This window comes from Mytilus californianus, unplaced genomic scaffold (genome assembly GCF_021869535.1).
Source record: "Mytilus californianus isolate M0D057914Y unplaced genomic scaffold, xbMytCali1.0.p SCAF_4, whole genome shotgun sequence".
Taxonomy (NCBI): Eukaryota; Metazoa; Mollusca; class Bivalvia; order Mytilida; family Mytilidae; genus Mytilus; species Mytilus californianus.
The window spans coordinates 106,652,258-106,677,212 of NW_026262690.1; the positions used below are offsets into that span (position 1 = coordinate 106,652,258).

A 24,955-nucleotide genomic window follows, 5' to 3' on the forward strand; every position below is an offset into this window, starting at 1 on the left:
GATATATCTACTTATAAAATTTACTTTCAGTCGTTGAGATAACGAAAAACGTCGTTGGACATTTTTCTTATTCCAGCCTAATATGCAGCCACCGAGTCGATTGAAATTTGATAAAAAATAACGGCTTTAATTCCACAATGAACCGGCACACGTAGTTGTTCCTGCCAAGTTTCAGGAAAATCAGAGGATAAGAAATATGATCACTTTATATAAGAGTTAAAACAGTTGCTCAAAAATGTAACGTTGGTCTGACCAGTAGGGTTGTAACATAGTACATGATGTATAGTGACAAGTTGATGATGTACCGTTCAGATCACCTATTTTTTCTGTCGTATGCAACTTGCAAAGCTTAAATCTGTTCACTTTATATGAGCAAAAAGTCATACCTGGTAATCATTTTTTGCATTCGACTTTACATGAGATGTTAGATGTTTTATATCAAGACTATGGAAACTTTTTAAAAGTCATTGAGATTTTGTTCTTTATAACAATGACTGTCAACTTTGAATTGACCATATGCAAGTAACATAAAATTGTAAATTTTTTAAAGTAAATATTCATCAATTTCAGATGAGTAGTAATGATGAAGTTATTTATTTCAGTAAATTAAAGTAACTATAGGTAAATATCAATTCCATTTACTAATGACACAATGGTTCAATAATGGAAGTTACAACGATTAACTTTGACGTTAGGCTATTTGCATAAAAATCAATTACTCCTTCCATTTATCTAAATTCTTTAATTGTCAATTTTAAAGTATAAGCATATAAGCATTTCAAATTCTATTTAACAAACTGAAATCATTTAGTCAAACCAAATACTCTGACGCCAGTGCTTCTTTTTTGTACAAACTAAAAGTGAACCTGAAGTAACGATGTCTTCATTGACAAAAAGGAAAGCTTTATCCGAACATTCGTCGGCTAAAATCGCCTGGACCAACGAAGACAATCGGAGCACAGATGATATTACCACTACATTGTACTGGTACATCATAATAATGTCATGGTTTGGCTTGTTTTATCCATTCAAAATATTCAAAGATAGTCAAAATGAAAAACTATTATCGAAAACAAAATTACTACGATGTACGAAGACAGTGATGCATTTCGGATTTTGCTTAAGCCTTGCTCTTTTACTAGGAATGAATTGTGTCAGAGCTACAGTTGGTATTTTTGTTGGAGAATTTCTAGATGAAACTCGTAACTTTAAACTTGTTCATGTTACATGGGTGACTCTTTGTTTTGTCAATAGTGCATCCCTTTTATACGTTTCTTACAAACCGGATGGATTACGTGCTTTCTTTGTTCAGTGGAACAAAAGTCGAGAATATGCATTTTCACATTTTGGACTTAAAACAAAGGGAAGGAAAATCAAGATAAAATTAATTGTATATCTCATAATAGCATTTGTTTTAGTTATTTTTAACATCGTATCGGTCGGCACAATCATGTTTGCTGGTTTCGGATCCGCATCCGACTCATTCTCTATCGTCTTTTCAGCTCCATTTAAACCAACGACAACCGTTAAAGTGTTTATTCATTTATTAAATGTTATTAACGGAATAGCATGGATATTTCCAGTCATATTCTTTGTTCTTCTCTGTTCTACGCTTAAAGATGACTTTGAGACATATAACTCATTTCTTAGTAAGCAAACTAAGGATAACAACGGGAAAATAGGGAAAAATATCACTCAGCTTCGGATAATGCACTTAGAACTGTGTAAAACTATCAAGAGTCTGGATAACTCATTCAGTTGGCTTTTGTTTACTTGGTTTGTGCTTAATATTGGAAATGGCTGTTTTATAGCTTTTTTTCTTCTTAACAGTTCATATGACATATTTGGTACAAGTGTGCTTGTGTTTTGGCTCATTGCCAGCTGTGTTTATATAGGTGCAACATCTATTTCAGCGGCCATCCTCCAGGAAAAGGTAATTTGATCTTAAATTATGAAATATTGTCCACGCTTGACGTGAAAACGAGTAGAGTGAAACTCATAATGGCCCTTTGGTTCTGAACATCAACATAGACAAAGAGGTGGGCAAATGTTTTAATGTTTAGTTATATAATAATATTGGCTTAAGCCACACAAAGAAATAACTGTTTTCCGATTTTGCCGATGAAAATAAAATCTGATGCAAAGAAAATAATTTTGTAGTCCGACATCGATATTTTACTCAAAATACACAGCATTACTAATTTTAAGATTAAAAATATCATTTTTTTGACATTGATGCACTGAGGGAATAATGAAATTTGGCGTTTGTGTGTTGTAGTGACAGTAAGAGTCATCTCTATTTAAAGCAACTTAAAAATTATTCAGAGCTGCTTAGAAATTGTCGACTCTTCAAATAAGCAATGGGCGACACCTTTGATTTTGATATAGTCAGTATATATGATATTCATATATTACGAATACCACTGACAGCTTTTATATTTTGAGCCTATGATTTAAAGTGGTAGAAATCAAATTAGTTAATATAATCCGACATTCATTTACTTTGAGGGACACATTACCTTCAGCCCATTAGTGAATTATCGCTATCCCAAAAAACAAGCCCATACTTATTCCTAACCCTTACAAAAAAACCACACGAGGCTACCTCTTAAGTACAGGGTCCCGTAAATTGTATGAAGGACATACATCCGTTGACTACGTTCAGAATATGACATTATATCGTATTGAATCAGACAATTATTCCACATGCCAACAACGCATCAGTTTCCCCACTTCCCCTTGACTCAAATACTAATTGTACAATAACTTTCAACAATGTCATTCAAGGTGTTTATAATTTCAATAATGCAAACAGATAATTCTTTCGAATAAAGAACGTGTTTAAGTCAAACGTTTGATTTTGTAAGGTTTTGTAGACTTCCCCCTTCTTTAATTGACTTGTATTTCGATATTTTTTTTATACTATTCTGGTACATTATTTCAAGGCACATTTATAACAGGTGATCTCTGACTGATTGTGCATAATTCGTTTGAAGGTCGAAATGTATGTAAAACATTTGCGATCAAATTTCACTATCAAAAACAAATTTATCAAATGAGTCTTTGGCAAATTTCAAATTCTATTGTTTAACTGAAAACTATTTTTGTTGTCTATTTTCCTTTAACACGTGTTCTTGGACTGGTTGATGGCCATATTCAGTATTGCTTCCTATGATCCGATAAATTTTATTTAACATCGATAAATAGTAATTAGATTTTGTTAAAAAGTAACTGCAGAAAAAAAATTCTTCGCAAAACCAGAATCGCTTGAATAACCTCTGAAAAACGAACCATAAAACAAAGTTTTCTGGTCTGTTAAAAGACGATTATTCTTGTTGTTGATACTTGGAGTGACACCAAAGACACAGCAACGACACACAAATAAATATCAGAACAAATGATGGATCGACGGAAATCAAAGGCGAAAAAATTTACTGCCATATGTATTTAATTTTCTTTATCTTTGATGGGTTTAATAATTTTTACAACTGCTATGAACTGACTCCTTTTATTAAAATTGTGTCTCTTCTTTTGAATGTCAATTTGTTTATAGGTAACTCATGATCATGTTCTCATATATACATCACTCAGTCTTACCACTGCCTTTGAATTAGAATTTTTAACTTGTAGTTTCTTTGATTCCTGCCGGCTTGATTATTCATGGTTTTTATTTCCTATAATAGTAAATAAAAGAAGGAAACAAAACGCAAACGCAGAACAGTTTCTTTAATGTTTATTAATTAACATATGGGATTGATTGCATATCACTGCAATTAAAAAAATAACTGTTAAACTGAGAAGTAATAAGTTTTTTGGTAATCTTTTTTTTTAATCAGTGCCATGGTATTTTACCTCAAATCGCACCACAAGTAAATATTTGTATGTTTGTTTGATTTTTTTAACTGGTCGTGTTGTATGTCTGTGATTGACGTTTACCAAGTATTGGCTGGCTTGATCCCAATAATTGTCACATTAACCTATTATGTCTATACCGATTCATGAATACGACTTTCGTTTTCCGCTCGATGCGTCGGGTTGTATCTTTTGATTTAGTTATTTTCTTAGGACTGCTTTTTTCAGTTTACCTCTGAGTTCGATAGTTTGCTTATATATTTTCGGTCATAATGTCCTTCACGGGTTTCGGTATTTATTCAGCCTTGGCTTTCAAATATTTGGCTTTGAGCGTTCCTGACAAAGGTAAATTCAGAATGCGTTTTGGACGCATTCATTTATAATGGTTTTTTTTTTACATCTTATATATTTGTTTCAGATACTAGGTACTTTGGTTTTGATGCTTAGCACTGGTCTGATTAGTTTGATTCCTAAAAACCGATGTTTTCCGTTTGCTCCGATGTTCTGTTGATTACACAACTGACCTAAGTTTTGGAGAGAGCCTGTAATCCTATGACTGTCGTTGTTTTCTTTCTGTCATACTTGCTTTCGTTTATTGTTTTAGAATAAATCTATAGACAATTAGTTTTCTGTTGATTAACTTTCTTTTCAAATTTAGCCAAACTCTGTTAAGAGGAAACACCGCCTAAACCGTATCCAGCGCCCTAGAGCATTTAACAACACAGCTTTCGCTGGTCGAGTAATGCATTTCCTCGTCGGTTTTATCTAGGGTTGTAACACAGTACATGATGTATAGTGACAAGTAGATAATATACCGTTCATATCAGCTACTGTGTTTGTCGTGGACAACTCTCAAAGCTCATATCTGTTCATTTTGTATGGGAAAAATAGTCATACCTGATAATGAAGTTTTGCATCTAAATTTATATGAGATGTTAGATGTTTCATATCAAGACTATGGATATAGTTTGGTGTGAGCCAAGGCTTCGTGTTGAAGACCGTACTTTGACCTATAATGGTTTACTTTTACAAGTGACTTAGATGAAGAGTTGTTCTATTGTTGCTCATACCACATCTTCGTATATCTATGAAAGCTTTTTAAAAGTCATTGAGGTTTGATTCTTTATAACAATGATCGTTATTTGCCACTGTCAACTTTGAATTGACCATATGCAAATAATATAAAATTGTAAATTGTTTTAACTAAATATTCATCAATTTCAGATGAGTAGAAAAATAAGGTTATTTATTTCAGTAAATTAAAGTAACTATAGAGTGTGATAACATTTTGTGGGGAATTTGATGTTTGCTATACCACTGTCCATTCCAACGCAATAATAACAATACCGTTATATCAATCAGAATGAAATGTTTTGCAGTGTTTTGAGAAATGATTTTACTTTGTAGTCGCGTATTATTTGTGAAACATTCAATGTTTTAAAAAGGCGAATTTTCTGTACAAAGTCAACAATTATGTAGACTTTTGAAGCCCAAACTTTCTAAACACTTAAATACGCAAATGAAAGATCCAAAAACTATACCAATACAGAACGACATGTTTATGAAATTATAGCAAACATTTTGGTTGACAAATTTTTATTCGTTATTGCAAAATAATGACTTCAAATATCTGACATTTTCTCCCTAACCAGTTTACCCCTATTACTTTGTATGGCGTGGACTGGTCATTGCTATTGAATCTTAGGCAAATTGATTGGATTAAGTTGTTATTAGTTTACCTTCAAACTGTTTATGCTTTTCATACATGACTATTGATTATTAAGAACGTGCATGACTGTGTACGGTAACTAAAATGACCTTTGAACTGGACACTGGACGAGTCAATATTATGTTTTATCAAGAAAATTAAAATATGATAGGTAAGAATTGCAACTTCTCTATTTTAACAAAATTTTCAGAATACACAGTAGAAAGATAATTTTTTAAAAGCCTATTGCGGAGAAAAAAGAGAAAGTTTACAAATAAGACGTTTTATTCCATTAAACAAGTAATTTTCGAAGGGAAAAGCCGAAATACATTTCACGCACGGCTACGCCAGGTTAAATTACTATTTATCATAACAAAAAAAGGCATTTTTCAGTCTCATTGGAATATATTAATCACAATTAATCTCAAAATGATATAGTCAGTAAATAAAGTCAAATTATGTCCGATCTGCATATTTTTGGACATCAAAAGTCGATACGACCGTTTTAAGGTCAATTTCGTATACCTCACAAAATCTTGTTAGGCACTACAACGGTAAATATCAGTTCCATTAACTAATAACACAATGCTTCAGTAATGGAAGTTACAACGATTAACGTTGACGTTAGGCTATTGATATAAAAATCAATTAATACTTCCAATTAACAGTATAGGCATATTAGCATTGAACAAATTGAAATCATTTAGTCAAACCAAATACTCTGACGCCAGTGCTTCTTTTCTGTACAAATTAAAAGTGAACCTGAAGTAACGATGTCTTCATTGACAAAAAGGAAAACTTTATCCGAACCTTCGTCTGCTAAAATCACCTGGACCAACGAGAACACCCAGAGCACAGATGATATTTCCCTTACAATGTACTGGTACATCATAATAATGTCATGGTTTGGCTTGTTATATCCCTTCAAAATATTCAAAGATGGTCAACATGGAAAACAATTGACGAAAACAAAATTACTACGATGTACGAAGACAGTGATGCATTTCGGATTTTGCTTTAGCCTTGCTCTTTTACTAGGAATGAATTGTGTCAGAGCTACAGTTGGTATTTTTGTTGGAGAATTTCTAAATGAAACTCGTAACTTTAAACTTGTTCATGTTACATGGGTGACTCTTTGTTTTGTCAATAGTGCATCCCTTTTATACGTTTCTTACAAACCAGAAAGATTACGTGCTTTCTTTGATCAGTGGAATAAAAGTCGAGAATTTGCATTTTCAAATTTTGGATTTAAAACAAACGGAAGGAAAATCAAGATAAAAGTAATTGTATATCTCACAATAGCATTTATATTAGTTCTTTTTAACATTGTATCGGTCGGCACAATCATGTTTGCTGGTTTTGGATCTGCATCCGACTCGTTCTCCCTCGTCTTTTCAGCTCCATTTAAACCAACGACGACCGTTAAAGTGTTTATTTATTTATTGCTTGTTACTAACAATATAGCATGGATATTTCCAGTCATATTCTTTGTTCTTCTCTGTTCTACTCTCAAAGATGACCTAGAGACTTACAACACGTTTCTTAGTAAGCAAACAAAGGATAGCAATGGCAAAATAGGGAAAAATCTCACTCAGCTTCGGATAATGCACTTAGAACTGTGTAAAACTATCAACAGTCTGGATAGCTCATTCAGTTGGTTTTTATTAATCTGGTTTGTGCTTAACATTGGAAATGGCTGTTTTATAGCTTTTTTTCTTCTTAACAGTTCATATGACATATTTGGTACAAGTGTGCTCGTGTTTTGGCTCATTGTCAGCTGTGTTTATATAGGTGCAACATCTATTTCAGCGGCCATCCTCCAGGAAAAGGTAATTTGATCTTACATTATGAAATATTGTTCACACTTGTCGTGAAAACGAGTAGAGTGAAACTCATAATGGCCTTTGGTTCTGAACATCAACATAGACAAAGGGGTGGGCAAATGTTTTAATTTTTAGTTATATAATGATTTTGGCTTAAGCCACACAAAGAAATAATTGTTTTCCGATTTTGCTGATGAAAAAGAATCTGATGCAACGAAACTAATTTTGTTGTCTGACTTCGAAATTTACTCAAAATAGACAGCATTACTAATTCATGTAATTTTAAGGTTAAAAATATCATTGTTTGACATTTATGCACGTCTAAATGAAATATGGCGTGTGTGTGTTGTAGTGACAGAAGAGTCATTTTTATCTAAAGCAATTTCAAAACTAAGAAATTGTTTACTCTTGAAACAACAAGCTATTGGAAATACCGTTGATTTTGAAGTACTTGGTATATATGATATGCATATACCATGGATATAACTTCCAGCTTTTATGTTTTGAGCCTGTGATTTAAAGTGGTATAGTTCAGTATTTTTGTGATTTTACTTTTTATAGAAGGATATGTAAACTCATAGATAAAAAAATAAACCGACTACGCCATGGCTAAAAAAGAAAAAGACAAACAGACAAATATTAGTACACACGACACAACATAGAAAACTAACAGAATAAGCAACACGAACTCCACCAAAAACTGGGGATGATATCAGGTGCACCGGAAGGGTAAGCAGATCCTGCTCCACATGTGGCACATGTTAAAGAACGCGTTAAAATCAAACGTTTGATTTTGTCAGATTTTGTAGACTTCCCCCTTCTTGAATTGCCTTGGATTTCTGTACATTTTTATACTATTCTTATTCTGATAGATTATTTCAAGGCACATTTATCACAGGTGATCTCTGACTGATTGTGCATAATTTAGTTTTGTCGGTTGAAATGTATGTAAAATATTTGTGATCAAATTTCAGAATCAAAACAATCTTAACAAACGAGTCTTCGGCAAATTGCAAATTCGATTGTTTAACTGAAAGCCATTTTATTGTTGTATACTAAGCAATAATACGTGTTCTTCGAATGGTTGATGTCAATATTCAGTAATACTTCCTTTTATCCAAAAACTGCTTATCAAACAAGGACTGCCAAAGGAAGAGAATTGCACCAGACATCTATGTATAATGGTAGTTTGACCGAAACGAAAATAATCATAACAAAGGTGGTGGTGTTGACTCATAATGGAAGCATGACACAAATAATGAGTCATACGTCGGGAATGGGTCACTTTGAAGATTTGTTGCCAATACAAGATAATCTCATTTGGGTCAATATCTTTAATTGTTTTTCCATAGGCGGTAATGGTATCGTTTTTTCCTGTAGCTTAGTCCATATCGTAAACTTGGATATGTATGATAGCTCGTTTCGAAGCTGTGACATTTTCACATATGTGGGTAAATTTTCGGGGTACGAAGTGAGATTACTTTTTCCGTAAATTAGCATACCCCGAACATCTTTTCGTGATTCGGCTCCTCGTGGTAAAAAATCCCTTTTTTAACACAATAAGTTCTTTGAAAATTCAATAATTTGAACACATTTAATAGCTCCATAGTTTTTACACATTTACTCTATGTTCCTCTACTTTCCTAATCACAACAAATTTCTCTATAAACATTTCAATCAGCCTGACCATTCTATTGTTTCAATGAAAGTCCGGATTATAGAGAAAATATATCATTCAACAATTGACCCCATAATGAGTACACCATATCGTTTACAAAGAGAAGACTTTTGGATAAGAGAGTTGGGAACAGCCATTTCCTATGGATGCAATGACAAAATTGATGGTGTAGGTATTTTGTCTAGTCCCAGGTGTAGTACTGTCAATACATTACAATTATTTAATACTTCTGCTCGACGAAATAGAAGTCATGGTCACAGAAAATATATACCACCTGCTGTGCACACCGTGACAATTGATAGTCTGTTAACGTCTGTTCAAAAACCTTTAGGAATTCATCATATCAGAACTAAATTATACTCCATTCCATTGTCAAAACTTTTTTTACTATTTCAAGAGGCCCAAAATACTTCCGTTACTGATTCTCGTTCTGTTTTGTATAGATTAGTTGCAATAATCATGGACATTGCTAACCATAGACTATTCAAACCCGTATCGACTACATCCAAAAATGAGGAAAAACGTAATTTTTTTAAGGTAGAATTCGCCAATAAAGGTTTAGATGCTGTAAATATTAGCAATATTTTCCATCAGAAATGTGTACAAAAAACTATACCTGATTACTTCAAAAATAAAGCTACACCTGTTATTTCTTATACTTACACCAAGTCTATTGCATCCAAGATTTTCAACCACAAGAGAGTTTTGGAGGCCTTTAACCTCAAAGATGTGAAATCCAAGCCTCCGGATTGCTCATGTGCATCGTCACAATACAAGTATAGTCCAGCTGGTCATGTTATTACTGGTGACCTTGGCATCGATACCAATGAACAACTAAGAGAGTTGTTAGCCAAGGGACCAAAATATAGAATTCCCCAGCCCATCAACTGGAAAAAGAATTTCAAGATACTGATGGATGCAGTTGAGGAGTACACAAGAAAATGGGTAAAGCGCGAACCAGACGAACCATAACTTGACACTTTGTCTGAATGGAACAAAGCTATTCGATCATGCATTCAGAAGACCATTCAAAAACTACGATGCAATATGAGCACAAAAGTTACTAACCCTTTCAAAAATCAGGATGTTGTGGATGCTTTATCCTCTTTGCATGACAAATATGACGTTGTTCCAGCAAATAAAGCCTCCAATAACATTGTCTTCATATGTAAAAACCATTATTTGCAATGTCTCACAACAGAGCTTGGAATAAATAGAACTACTGGTAACCCTACATATTCTTTAACATCATTTACCAAGGACGAAATTTTACAAAATCACAAATCTGTCCTTTCTTTTGGTATCAACATCAAAGAAAACAAAGAAAATTTACCATCATTATACTGGATACCAAAACTACACAAAACTCCATATAAAGAACGATACATAGCTGGGTCATCAAAATGTTCGACTAAACATCTTTCTAAAGTACTGACTACTATTCTTTCTACAGTTAAAGATGGGCTTCAAAAATATTGTGATGAGATATATTCTACCAGTGGTGTTAACCAGATGTGGATTCTCAAAAATTCGAAAGATCTACTGCTTAATCTTGGATCACAATCTTTGCAATTTTGCAGCAACATAAAGACTTTTGATTTTTCTACGCTTTACACTACTATTCCCCATGCTCAGTTGAAAGATCGACTTCACCATCTCATTAAACAGAGCTTAATCTATAGAAATGGGAATCGTAGATACAAATTTCTTGTTTTGGGTTACAATAATTCATATTTTGTGAAAAACCACACTGAATCTACCAGAAAATATACTGAAGATGATATTATCAAAATGCTGGACTTTTTGATCGACAATATATTTGTTGAGTTTGGAGGATTTATATTTCAACAGACAGTCGGTATTCCAATGGGAACTAATTGTGCACCCCTACTGGCCGATTTGTTTTTGTACTCGTATGAAGCAGAATTCATTCAGAACCTTCTAAAAGACAAAAAGAAAAAGCACCTTGCGAAATTCTTTAATTTTACTTTCCGATATATTGATGGTGTTCTATCATTGAATAACCCATATTTCAGCCAATACTTACATCTCATATATCCCAGTGAACTTGAAATTAAGGATACTAGTGATACTAGAAGGACTGCTTCATACCTTGATCTTTTCCTCAATATTGACACAGATGGACGACTGCACACGAAAATCTATGATAAACGGGACGATTTCAACTTCCCAATTATCAATTTCCCATTTCTCAGCAGTAACATACCCTCTGCCCCTTCGTATGGTGTTTACATATCTCAATTGATACGTTATTCTCGTGCTTGTTCACACTATACAGACTTCATATACAGGAGTGTGCTCCTTACGCAGAAACTGCTCCAACAAAGTTATGAGGGTGACAGATTAAAATGACACTCCGTAAATTTTACGGACACCATCACGAATTGGTTAGTCCATACGATGTGTCTTTGTCCAAACTAACTAAGGTCATTTTTACCACGTGTTAGATGGTGGTTTGTCATTACGTCGTCTGATCTTTTAATTACCGAACGTGACTTATTCCCGATTGTGACTGTTTTGCTGAGTGTGAAACCGCATTGCTATAAGACGTGTCACGGTACTTTTCTATCCCAAATTCATGTATTTAATTTTGATGTTATATTTGTTATTCTCGTCGGATTTTGTCAAATGTCTTAACGTCTTTTCTGTTATATTCGTGTGTTATGGTAAAGATAATTAATCACCCCCTTCATTTATTAGATTTTAGTTTGGTTCAACGAAATTTATACGATATATTTGGTTTACAGTTTGATTCAGAAGAAACACCGACATAGCTAGATAATACAATCAATTATCTAATTACTACTACAATTTGATATTAATAAGTATTGTAATTTTCATTGTTATTAATAAATGTAATGTCAGTATTACAAATCTAATCTTGAATCAATCCTAATCCTATCTTATTTTTGGGAAATATTTTTACAAATTCAAATGTGACGTCACTTTGTGTGTTTTTTTAGAATTTCAAATGTGACGTCACTTTGTGCGTTGAGGCTTTGGCTAACTCGGCTGTGTATTTTTATGTGTTGGATTAAGTTGTTTTATGTAATGTATCCGTTTTTATTCTGTAGTTAGTCCCCACTTCGGTTATATCATGTATATCTATTATATAGTCATTTTATAAAATTTACTGTTTGCAAAATTATAAATTATTCTAAATTATAAGGATGTTCTTGTCCCAGGCAGAAAACCCTGGCCGTGTTAGGCGCAAATTTTTTGATGTTTTGGTCCTCGGTGCTTTTCAGCTTTGTACTTGTTTTGGCTTTCAAACTTTTTCCATCTGAGCGTCACTCGTTGGTCTTGTGTGGACGAGACACACGTCTGGCGTATTGAATTTTAAGCCTAGTACCTTTTGTTAGCTATTATTCGTGTGTTTCTTTGTCCTATATGTTCTCCCATTTATTTGTATTGTGGTCCTGTCATGTGATGTTGTCGTTTTGGTGTTGTGTTTGACGTTGCCATAAAAGCGGGAGGTTTGGCATGCCACAAAACCAGGTTCAACCCACCATTTTTTTCTTAAAATGTCCTGTACCAAGTCAGGAAAATGGCCATTGTTATATTATAGTTCGTTTCTGTGTGTGTTACATTTTAATGTTGTGTTTTTGTTGTGTCGTTGTTCTCCTCTTATATTTGATGCGTATTCCTTAGTTTTAGTTTGTAATCCGGATTTGTTTTTATCTCTATCGATTTATGAGTTTCGAACAGCGGTATACTACTGTTGCCTTTATTTATCAGTCATTTGTAAAATATAGAAACATGTCCAATATCACTACACAGATATTTTTTGTTTACACACAACTTTTGAGTTCCTCATTTCGAGGCGCATTAGGGATATTGACCCATATGAGTCCTGTTTTCGAAATAAGTAAATAAACAAAATTAACCGAACTGTTGATGAAGCTTTTCACTCTGCTTTAAATTGGATGTGGAGTCCTTATATATCATACAAGCTTTCTCAAAAGATAATGACGTTTACTCGAAACATTGTTTGCTTATAACAATGCGCGTTAATGGTGGCAGTCATTTCTTAATTGACCGATCGTGAAAAACACAATAGTGCAAATTGTTCAAAGCAAATAGTTAACAATTTCTGATGATTAAAAACTGATGAAATTGATATTTCAGTAATCTAATTGAAAAGAAGGTCAATACCAACTACATCTGCTGATGCCCAGAGGATAAAGTAACTAAAATTACAACGTAAAATTGATGAGTCAATGCTTCAATATCTTTAATTGTCATTTTTAAAAGTATTAACTAAAACTCATTTTTAATTATCCTCATCCAACTTAAGCCTTTGAGTCACATAAAAAACTCAGAAGTCAGTGTTAAATGAAATGAATATTGTTCGTCCAAAGTTCATTATTGTTGGTTTTGTATATTTTTATTGTTTATCAACATAATTTCATTGGTTATATTCCGGATGTCATCCAGACCTTGAATTTGTCTTAAATAATTGTTGTTATTATATTATTATTTAGTATTGCTTTATTCAATGAAACAAATAAATATGAATAAATATCTAAACGCCCAGCAAAGTGGACATGATCGTCGATTCCACTAGTTCTCCCCTGAAAGGAATTTATATCACAGAGGCGACAAAAAACCTGGCAATAGTTACAACAGTTTTTTCTCTAAAACTAAAAGTGAATCTGAGGAAACGATGTCTTCATTGACAAAACGGAAAGTTTTATCCGAACGTTCGTCGGCTAAAATCGCCTGGACCAACGAAGGCATTTGGAGCACAAATGATATTTCCACTACAATGTACTGGTACATCATAATAATGTCATGGTTTGGCTTGTTTTATCCCTTCAAAATATTCAAAGATAGTCTAAATGAAAAACAATTGACGAAAACAAAATTACCACAATGTAGAAAGACCGCGATGCATTTTGGATTTTGCTTAAGCCTTGCACTCCTACTAGGAATCAATTCTGTTCGAGCAATTGTTGGTATATTTGTCGGAGACTTTCTAGATGAAACTCGAAACTTTAAACTTGTTCATTTTACATGGGTGACTCTTTGTTTTTTCAATAGTGCATCCCTTTTCTACGTTTCTTACAAACCAGAGAGATTACTTGCTTTCTATCATCAGTATAATAAAAGCCAAGCATTTGCATTTAAACATTTTCGTATAAGAACAAAGACTAGAACAACCATTTGTATTACTAACTTTTAACATCGTATCGGTCGGCACAATCATGTTTGCTGGGCTAGGATCTGCATCTGACTCGTCCTCGCTCGTCTTTTCATCTCCATTTATACCAACGACCACCGTCAAAGGGTTTATTTACTAGTATTTATCAAATATTATTGACAACATAGCATGGATATTTCCAGTCATATTCTTTGTTCTTATCTGTTCTATTCTAAAAGATGACAGAGACGTATAATGAATTCTTTAGTAAGCAAACTAAGGATAGCAATGGCAAAATAGGAAAAGACATTACCCAGCTACGGTTATTGCACTTAGAACTGTGTAAAACTATCAGCAGACTAGATAGCTCTTTCAGATGGCTTTTATTTACTTGGTTTGTACTGAACATTGCGAATGGCTGTTTTATAGCCTTTGTACTCCTTAACAGTTTATATGACATATTTGGTACAACAATGCTAGTGTTTTGGCTGTGTTTATATAGGTGCTACCTCTATATCAGCCGCTATACTCCACAAAGGTAATTAAATATAGATAGTTGTTGACGAAGAAACACAATTCTGCACAAAACCCGATACGTTCTCGAGACATCTGGAAAAAAACCCAGACTATTAAGCAAATGTTTTTGTCTGACAGAAAACGGTTGCTTATATCTGTTAGTTGGTAAAGTTCAATTTCGATTTTATCAGTTTGTATAGACTTCTCATTTTTGGAATTTACCTTGTATTTTTGCATTTTTGTTTAACTTTTTTTTTATAATATTATGAAATAGTGATTACCTTATCCAAAAGTATTACATATACAGTTTTTTATTCAAATTTCAACACACTTACCGGGATAGTGTAAAATTCTTTGTGTTACATGCGATGATCTTGATTTTTTCTTTTGAATAAATAATGTATAGCTCAAAAATTTAATGATTATCAATTTTAGTTTGAAAAAAATCTCTTTCGCAAGACTTTTTTTCAAAAGCATGTGTGCAACTATTGTTCCCGTTGTTAGACCCCATGTGTGCAACTATTGTTTCCGTGGTTAGACCCCATGTGTGCAACTATTGTTTCCGTGGTTGGACCCCTGTCTAATCAGTTATCGCCTTATTAGAAAATCCTGTCAACTTCAAAATCTCAAAAAGTAATTTTTTCAAGTGTATACTGAACACGAAAAGAACAGCCGGTATCGGACGTTTCAGGTTCAGTATAGATGCATATCAACATGTATTAATCATAGTAGAAAAGCCCTTTAAGGCTGATCCTTGTTAATTATACTTAAAGGAAAAATAATTCCTCGTTGAAAGATATCAACCAAGTTTTATTATCAGATAACAAGTTCAGCACTGTGATCATTCTTTTCTACATTTCATGATGAGATTTAAGGAGTTTGAGTAAATGACTGACAGCTAGAGGGTTCATGTCAGCCAATAATAGACAACAGAAATACATTTTATCCTACCGAGAAAACGAATTGTCAAGCCCACAATTTGAAACAAATAAAAACTTTCAATGATAGTTTCAAACTCATTGTAAATCAGAAGAAAACATGAATCCATTTAGTTATGCTTCTAGGTGCATATATATGTTTGAAAGAAAATGGCAATTAAGAAAATGCAAATCATTTGCATTTTTGTTTTCTTGTTCTGATATTTTAGAAGCTGCATTGTGTAGTTTTTATTGTATGTTTCACTGTAAGAATATATACGATTTAGATACAAGTAATCAAACGTGAATTTTTTAACCCTTCATTTTTTTCCTTAAAAGATTAATTACATATACACATTAGTATATTTGGAGGACAGGAAAGTACTTAAAGACTGCGACTATATGTACTTTAATACAAATGACGAACAATACTTTCTTTAAACCAAACTGATAATACATATCAGCACTGTGGGTGTTCTCTTCGGCATTTCTTGATATTGTAACAAGCTGCCGTCACATGCCGAGTAATTCTGGAAGATTGGATTGACAAATTTTGAGCTTTTTGTTATTTTGTTAGGAATTCTGCGTTTCGGGTTCCTACCCCCAAAGACAGATAGTTGCTAGACGATATACATCTTTCATAATTATTATTCAATAGAAAAGCATAAATTGTAAACGTATATAGTAATTATTTGCATATATTCAAATTGTAGACATCCTCTCGAATATTACATGCTTTTTAATGGTTCAAATATTGAGAGATTTTGTATGACTCAGTGTGGTGAGAGATAATTTAAGTTATACCATTTATTCTATTTATATTAACCTGTTTGTTATTAAGTTCCTTTAATAGATACTTATTTACTAAGGCCTTTGACTCCTCTGGAGAGCATATGCCATTGGCGTATTTTCTCCATCTAACTCGATTTAGCGTCAGTTGTTCTTCTAAAGTGTTCCAGTTGTATCCTTGCTGCCTTATTTCAAATAATGTATCTCTGCGCCAGGTGTTTCTTAGTCGTCCACTGAAGTGCCTGGATATCAATAGGTTCTTGGTCAGCTCTTTGTCAAACAATCTGATGTTCTTGATTCTTCCTAGGCAGTAGTTGATGAATCGTTGGGGTCTAGACAGTATCGTTTTATTTGTGATCGATGGTTTTGCTCCATACAAGAGCACCAATTGAACGTTTGGGTTGCACGTTTTCATTTTTGTGCTTCTTGATATGTTCTTGGCACTCCATACTTTCCCTAGAATGTTAAAGGTGACTCTGTCTTTGTTGATTCTTGATTTAACATCAACGTCTGTATCCCCTTCTTTATTGACAATGCTTCCTAGATGAGAAAACTCCTTTAGTTTTCTATGTTTGTGTCGTACGTCTTTATTGGTTGTTTACATTTGGTATTGGTCTTCATTACTTTTATCTTTTCTGCGTTCGATTTGAGTCCGAGCTTTTAATATAGATGTTGAAGAGAGAAGGCCTGAAGGGATGATTTTTCTTGCATTTGCTGTTGTGTACTGGATATAAGGTTTATATCATCAGCAAAAATAAAAGTCTTCTAGTTGTTGCCAGATCGCCAATTGTATTATATTTCTTTTTCCTTCAGTTTCTTCTTTTATTAATATGTAGTCTAAAGGCAAGAGGAAAAGAAACGATGATAGCAAACAGCCTTGTTTTACTCCAGTGTTGACATCAAATCTCTCGCTGAGCTTGCCTTCATGTATAACTCTGTATTTCATGTTGTTATGGGAGTTCCTGATGATGTTTGCGAATGTTTGTGGTATTCCATAATGAGCCATGATGTTCCAAAGGATTTCTTTGTCCAAGCTGTCAAATTCCTTCTCAAAGTCTACAAAAAAGTAAAATCACAAAAATACTGAACTCCGAGGAAAATTCAAAACAGAAAGTCCCTAATCAAATGGCAAAATCAAATGATAAAATACATCAAACGAATGGACAACAACTGTCATATTCCTGACTTGGTACAGGCATTTTCAAATGCAGAAAATGGTGGATTGAACCTGGTTTCAGTAGGTAGGTTTTCCATTCTAAGAACTGTTATATTATTATGCGTAGTGTGGCTAACTTGTTTATGCATGATCGGTCTTTCCAAAATCTTGTTCTCGCAGTTTCCATCTACAGCCTTGAGAACTTGTGTAAGGAAGATTCTATTCTGTACCTTTGCTGCCACCGATATTAATGCGATTCCTCAGTAATCTTTGCATTCCTTAAGGTTGCCTTTTTATTTTTGGTAGTTTGATTAGATAGCCCTCGTTCCATTTTTGTGGCATTTCTTTTTGCTGCCATATATCACCGAAAAGCTTATGTAAGAGGTTAATTGTTAGGTCTGGGCAGGCCTTAAGGGCTTCCGGTTGAATTTTGTCTGGACCGGCTGCCTTGTGTTGATGTTTAAAGAAACAGTTAGATATGACCAGAGCGGTAAATCTTTTAAACACCATAGTGTATGATTAACCAGCTTGGCTAGAATTGAAGTAAAATGTATTCGTATTTATTGAGCTATTCTTAATTGAAACATTTCAGTCGTTTCAGACACGAGTATTGGTTTAAAACAAATTTTCGCTCATAAAAATCATATAATATAGCACCAGTAAATATTCATCAATTTTAGATTAGTAAAAGTGGATAAAAATACATATGTAATTCAGTAGTTAAATTGAAAAATAAATCAATACAAATTCCGTTTACTAATGGCACAAGGATTTAATAATTATGGGGTGCCGAATGGGACTTGAACTTTTTGTTATCAAAATCAATTTTTAGTACACAAAATTCAGTTCTGTCATAACAAAATCATTTTTGTCTTATAAAACTATGTGATGCAGACTTGTTTTATGAGAACTTTAATTTTGTAATGACAAAATTCTTTTTTGTAGAGAAAATTCATTTTTGTAGACAAAATTCATTTTTGTCATGACAAAATTCAAATTTAATTTTGTCCCAAAAGGTATGCAAATATTAACTAATTTGCATATAAAAATTGACTGTTGTGACACAAAATTGACTTTTGTGACACAAAAATGACTTTTGTGACACAAAATTGGCTTTTGTGACACAAAAAAGACATTTGTGACACAAAATTGACTTTTGTCAAATTTTCAATTCTGTTTGACTAAATTAAACACAAAATTGAACTTTGTGACAAAATCTCAGTTTTGTATGCAAATTAGTTCACAGAATCCAAACTAAACTAATTTGCATACAAAATTGACTTTTGTGGCTTAATATTTAAGTTAGGTAACAAAATTGAAGTCTGTGATACAAAAATGAATTTTGTCATGACAAAAGTAACTTTTGTCCGCTGAAAGATAATTTTGTATGACAAAATTCAAATTTGTAGTATGCTACAAATTTTGACAAACTGAACTCATTTTCTTTGACCAAAGTTCACTTTTGTCCGTACAAAAATGAATTTCGAGTACAAAACCACAAGAGTCCCGTTCGGTGCCCCATTATAATTGAAGCTACAGCGATTCATGTTACATTGTTTACATACATTTTAAACAATGCTTCCATTTTTCATTTCTCTAATTGTCTTTTCTTAAGTATTAAGTAATACTTAAGATATATTAAAAGTAGTGCGAGTAAATATTCATCATTTTTAAGTTACTAAAATTTTTTGAAAATATGTATTTCAGTAATTAACATGAAAAGAAGATCAATACCAATTCCGTTGACAAATGACACGAGGATTAAAAAATTGAAGCTTCGACGATAAACGTAAGCCTAATGACATACAATTTAAACAAAGCTCCCATTTGAGTCACAAAAGATCTTCGGAAGTCAGTGTTTTTACAGTTTCTTTTCTACAACTCTAAGTTATTCTGAAGACATGTCTTCATTGACAAAAAGGAGATACACGAAAAGTCGTCAGCTAAAATTGCCTGGACTATCGAGGACTCTTGGAACACAGATCATATTCTGTTTACTATGTACTGGTACATCAGGGTAATGTCATGGTTTGGCATGTTGTATCCCCTTGATATTCTAAAAGATGGTCAACATGAACATCCATTGACGAAAACAAAATTACCACGAAAGAGAAAGACGTTGATACATCTCGGATTTTCCTTTAGCCTTGCTCTTCTGCTAGGAATGAATTGTGTCAGAGCTACAGTTGGTATTTTTGTAGGAGACTTTCTAGACGAAACTCGAAACTTCAAACTGGTAAATGTTACATGGAAAATTCTCTGTTTTGTTATGGCATCCCTTTTATATATTTCGTACAAACCAGACGGAATAAGAGTTTTATTTGATCAGTGGAATAAGAGCCGAGAATTGGCTTTTACTTATTTCAGAATAAAAACAAACGAAAGAACGACCAAGTTAAAAGTAAAAGTATATCTTATAATAACACTTATTGCATTTACCTCGAACGTCGTAACGGTCGGTGTGATATTGTTTGTAGATCTTGGATCTGCATCCGAAACAATATTGTTAGTCTTCTCCACTCCACTAAAACTAACAATGGCTGTGAAAGTGTGTGCTTTCTTATTATGTATCATTGACATAATAGCTTGGATATTTCCAGTAATATTCTTTGTTCTTCTCTGTTCTACTCTAAACGATGACTTAGAGACATAGAACAGCTTCCTCACCACGCAAATTATTGATAGTAGTGGTAAGATAGGAAAAGATATTACTCAGCTTCGGTTAGTGCACTTAGAACTGTAGTTTAAATAGGTGGAACCTCAATCGCAGCAACAACCCTCCATGAAAAGGTAATTCAATATCGATAAATAATAATTCAATATCGAAAAATAGTAGTTCAATATCAATATACAATGTATAGCAATTCAATATCGATGAATAGTAATTCCATACCGATAAATTGACAGTTAAAGGGGCACTAGCTACGAGATATTTAAAAAATATAAAATATGATTTGTTTTGTTCAATAAATAATGAAAATGAAATCTCGAAATAATGTTCCGCTTTTAGCAGCCAATATGGTTCAATTTGGTCAAAATAATCATTATTGAATCCCTATTCATGTGAACTTCAATGTAACCCCTTAGCTAGAGATAGATACCGCAAGCATTGTGCTTGTTCAATTATTTAAATGAAAAGAATGTCAACATTGAAAGTGAAACAAAGGTAAATCATTTGATTGACTGATTCGATCCACAAAAAATCATTCTTATACAGGTAAAAACGATGATTAACATATATTTTTAATCTATTATATGAAATTAAACAGACCAAGAAAAGTCCAAATGCACGAGTCTCATATCTATTTATATCTATATCTATGTTTATATCGCTTATATGGCAACCAGAGGTGTTCGGTCAACTCGACAGCTAATTCGATGGCGTCTACACTAAAATACATAAGAAACGAAGCTACATATTATTGAGCCCATGCCCGGTATATTGTTTCTTTTAGACTTTTTATTATTTGGATACACAAGTATTCCCCATTCCAAACTAAAAGACAAATTGAAAGAGTTGGTATTACTTTGTTTCATTAAAAAGAATGGCGAACGTAGATACAAGTATCTTGTCTTGGGGAGGGATAAATCCTACTTTGTAAAGAATCACTCTGATTCAAACAAAAAAAGCTCTGAAACTGACATTATCAAGATGCTTGATTTCTTGATTGACAACATATTTGTTACGTTTGGAGGACATGTTGGATTGACAATGAGGGTCGGTTGAAAACAAAACTTTACGACAAAAGGGATGATTTCAGCTTCCCAATTGTGAACTTTCCATTTCTATGTAGCAACATTCCAGCAGCGCCTGCATACGGAGTATATATCTCCCAATTGATAAATAAATAAATAAATAATCTTTATTTCAAGAGGATAATCCCATTAGTTAAAACTAATCTTCCTGAGAGTCCTCAAAATAATAATAACATATTTATAAGTACATACAATATTATAATGATATATTATACACAATATACAATTGTATCTAGATAATAATGAAAAAGCATATTAATTTGCACAATTGATGAAAAATTTGTAACATTTTGTTTTAAAAGATACAAGTGTATTACTCATTTTTATTTCATTTGGTAAACTGTTCCATATTTGAGAACCTGAATATGTAAATGTTTTCTTTAAACAGTTTGTTTTTGGTTTCGGAAGATCTAAAAGTTTTTCATCAGCCGAACGTAAATTATAATTCTGATTACCAATAAAATGAAAGTTTTCTTGTAAATAGTTAGGAACCATATCATTTAATGATTTAAATACAAGTATTGCCTTTTGATATTGAATGCGTTTTTCCACATTTAACCAGTTTAAACTATTAAACAACAAACTGGATGATGTCATTATGTCAGCTTCTACTATAACCCTAGCAGATTTCTTTAATAACTTATTAAGTTTATTTATTCCACTTTCATAGCAACTTCCCCATATATTGCAACAATAATCAAACAATGGCAGAATATAAGCATTAAAATAAATAATACGTATATGCATAGGTAAATATTTTCTTATCTTTTGTAATAAATTGATTCTATTTGATATTGTACATGACATTTTATCTATTTGCTCATTCCAATTTAGGTTTTTGTCGATATATAAACCGAGAAGTTTTTCACAATCTACATTCTCTATTTGTTCATCTGAAATTTTGATATCTAAACTGTTCCCAGTTGAATAAAGCCTCTGTTTTGAACCAATAATCATTGATTTACACTTTTTGGCATTTAGTTTCATACAATTTTGCGAACACCAGTTTTCAATTACATGAATATCATTTTGAAGGTTAGCAGTTAACTGAAGTACATTATTACCTTTACTATGTAATGTAGAATCATCTGCATATAAATCTATTAATGAATTTTTTATATTCAGTGGTAAATCATTGATATATAAAATAAATAACAGAGGGCCAAGGATAGAGCCTTGTGGTACACCAGTTTTTATGCATTTAGTATTAGACATGACGTTATTGACCTTAACGTGTTGACTTCGTTCAAACAAGTATGACTTAAACCAGTCTAGTGTACAGTTTGAAATATTATAATATTCAAGCTTTTTAATAAAATAATATGATTAACCAGATCAAAAGCTTTCTTTAAATCTAAAAATATAACTCCGTTTATTTCTCCATTATCTATATTTGCTAACCATTCATCTACTAATTTAGTGAGTGCAGTTGTGCACGAATGTTTAGGTCTGAAACCTGACTGTGTAGTATTAAGAAGGTCATTACTATTTAAATATATATACAAACTATCAGCTATATGTCGTTCTATGATTTTGGAGAGACAAGGCAAAACTGCTATTGGTCTATAATTATCAGGATTACAAGCATCGCCACTTTTAAAAATTGAGCAAACTCTTGCAGTTTTAAAAATACTTGGAAATTTACCACATTTGATGCTTAGATTAAATAAATATGTTAAAGCTGGTGCAATGACATCGCTGCACATACTCAAAATATTTGGTCCAACATCATCTAAACCAGTTGCTTTAGACTTGTCAAGTTTTTTTAAATACATTTTTACATCTAAAATACTCATTTCTGGTATAATGAATTTTTCACTACCCTTTTGTAACTTTGATTTCACAAATTTGTTGAGTACATCGAAACTTGGACCTTCATTATTATTACATGATTTGTTATCAACTATACCTTCAGCAATATTTGTGAAATGCACATTAAATGTATTTGCTATATCAACATCATTTTGAATTACACTATTTTTATATTCCAAATGCGTGATATTATTATGTAATTTTTTGGGATTTAGACTTTTGACATACTTCCAGATAGTTTTACTATCTTTACAATTTGAGATAGCATTTTGGAAATAATTTTTCTTTGCCTGTTCTATTAAAAATGTGACCTTATTACGCCAAATTTTATAATTATATATATCCCCAATTCTATGAAAATAATCTCTTTGATGTCTAGCGCTATTTATATCAGAAGTCCACCACTCTGGTTGTTGAGTATTTTTCACCCTTTTAATTTTCTTAGGAGCATGCTTGTCTAGGGTGCTCAGAAATAGATTATACCAATAATTAGCTGCTTCATCAACATCTCCAATCGATTCAATGAGATGAAAAGGAGTATTTGTTAAATTTTCAATAAATTTATTTTTATCAAATTGTTTGAATGATCTATATTCTATGGACAAATGCTCCATTTTTGATATTTTTGGGTTAAGTTTTCTTGTTACGCAAACAGGATAATGATCACTGACAGCATAACTAGGCACATTTACTTCTGTAATATGGTCTACATCGGTAGTATAAATATGGTCTATAGTAGTTACACATTTATCTGTTACTCTTGTGGGTTTATGTACAATTTGTTGTAAACCATACAAATTAATACAGTCCTTCCATTTTTGATTTCCGACAACTGTATGATCTATATGTGAATAGTTTATATTGAAATCTCCTAAAAGTATAATTTCTTTATTTTCTGCTGACGCTTTTTCTATTTCTTTTTCAACTGAATCAATCCAAGATTGCAATGAACTCGGTAGACGATAAAAAATGCCTATTAAAATAGAGTTTGTGTTTGGAAAAATAATTTCAATCCATAAAGATTCAATACTACCTATTTCTAAATCGATTCTTCTCTGGTGACATACACTATTTCGTATGTACGCAATCACTCCTCCGCCATCATTAATAGCGTTTCTATCTTTTCTTTCTATTTTGTAACCTTCAATTTGTAATGTTTCGGTACCAATTTCATCATTTAAAAATGTTTCTACCATACCAAATATATCAAATAATTGTTCATATTTTAAAAGGAATTTTATTTCTTCAATTTTGGGTTGTAAATGTTGAATATTTAAACAACCTAGTTTAAACCCTTTTTGAAGTAACCAACTTGCTTCATTATTTCTACTTCTATTTACAGAACTATGTGTTTTATTTTGACTCTTTCTATTTCTCTTTTGAGATTTCCCCCAATTAATATTATTAATGTTGTTTATATTACATGTACATTGTATACTACTACATTGATCACATAACAGATTTAAAATATTATACGATGTTCCCGGGCTTGTATTTCCTATCATGATTTCCTTGATAGAGGATTGCTGCTCACAAGCAAGCTATTAAACCAAGAGTTCTAAATGGTGAAGTTGAAATCATCCCTTCGTAAATTTTACGGACGCCATCACGAGTTGGTTGACCGTTATGGAATAACCGTTCCCAGATGATATCGGATATGTTCCTTATGTCGTAACTACAATACCCTAACCTTTTCACGAATGTGACCTAACGAGTAAGACTATTTGCCGGATTTGTAATAACATAAGCAACACGACGGATGCCACATGTGGAGCAGGATCTGC

The 24,955-nt window shown here is 32.6% G+C and overlaps 1 protein-coding gene across 1 annotated transcript in view; it reads left to right on the top strand.

Annotated features, from left to right (window-relative positions):
* The first annotated feature begins 1,708 nt into the window (after positions 1-1,708).
* The window catches only part of LOC127737178 (uncharacterized), a 47,721-nt gene continuing 24,474 nt past the window's right edge, over positions 1,709-24,955 (top strand). Inside the window, exon 1 of the mRNA XM_052247709.1 lies at positions 1,709-1,933. Coding sequence (XP_052103669.1) covers positions 1,709-1,933 — 225 coding nt within the window. The remainder of the gene's footprint in view (positions 1,934-24,955) is intronic.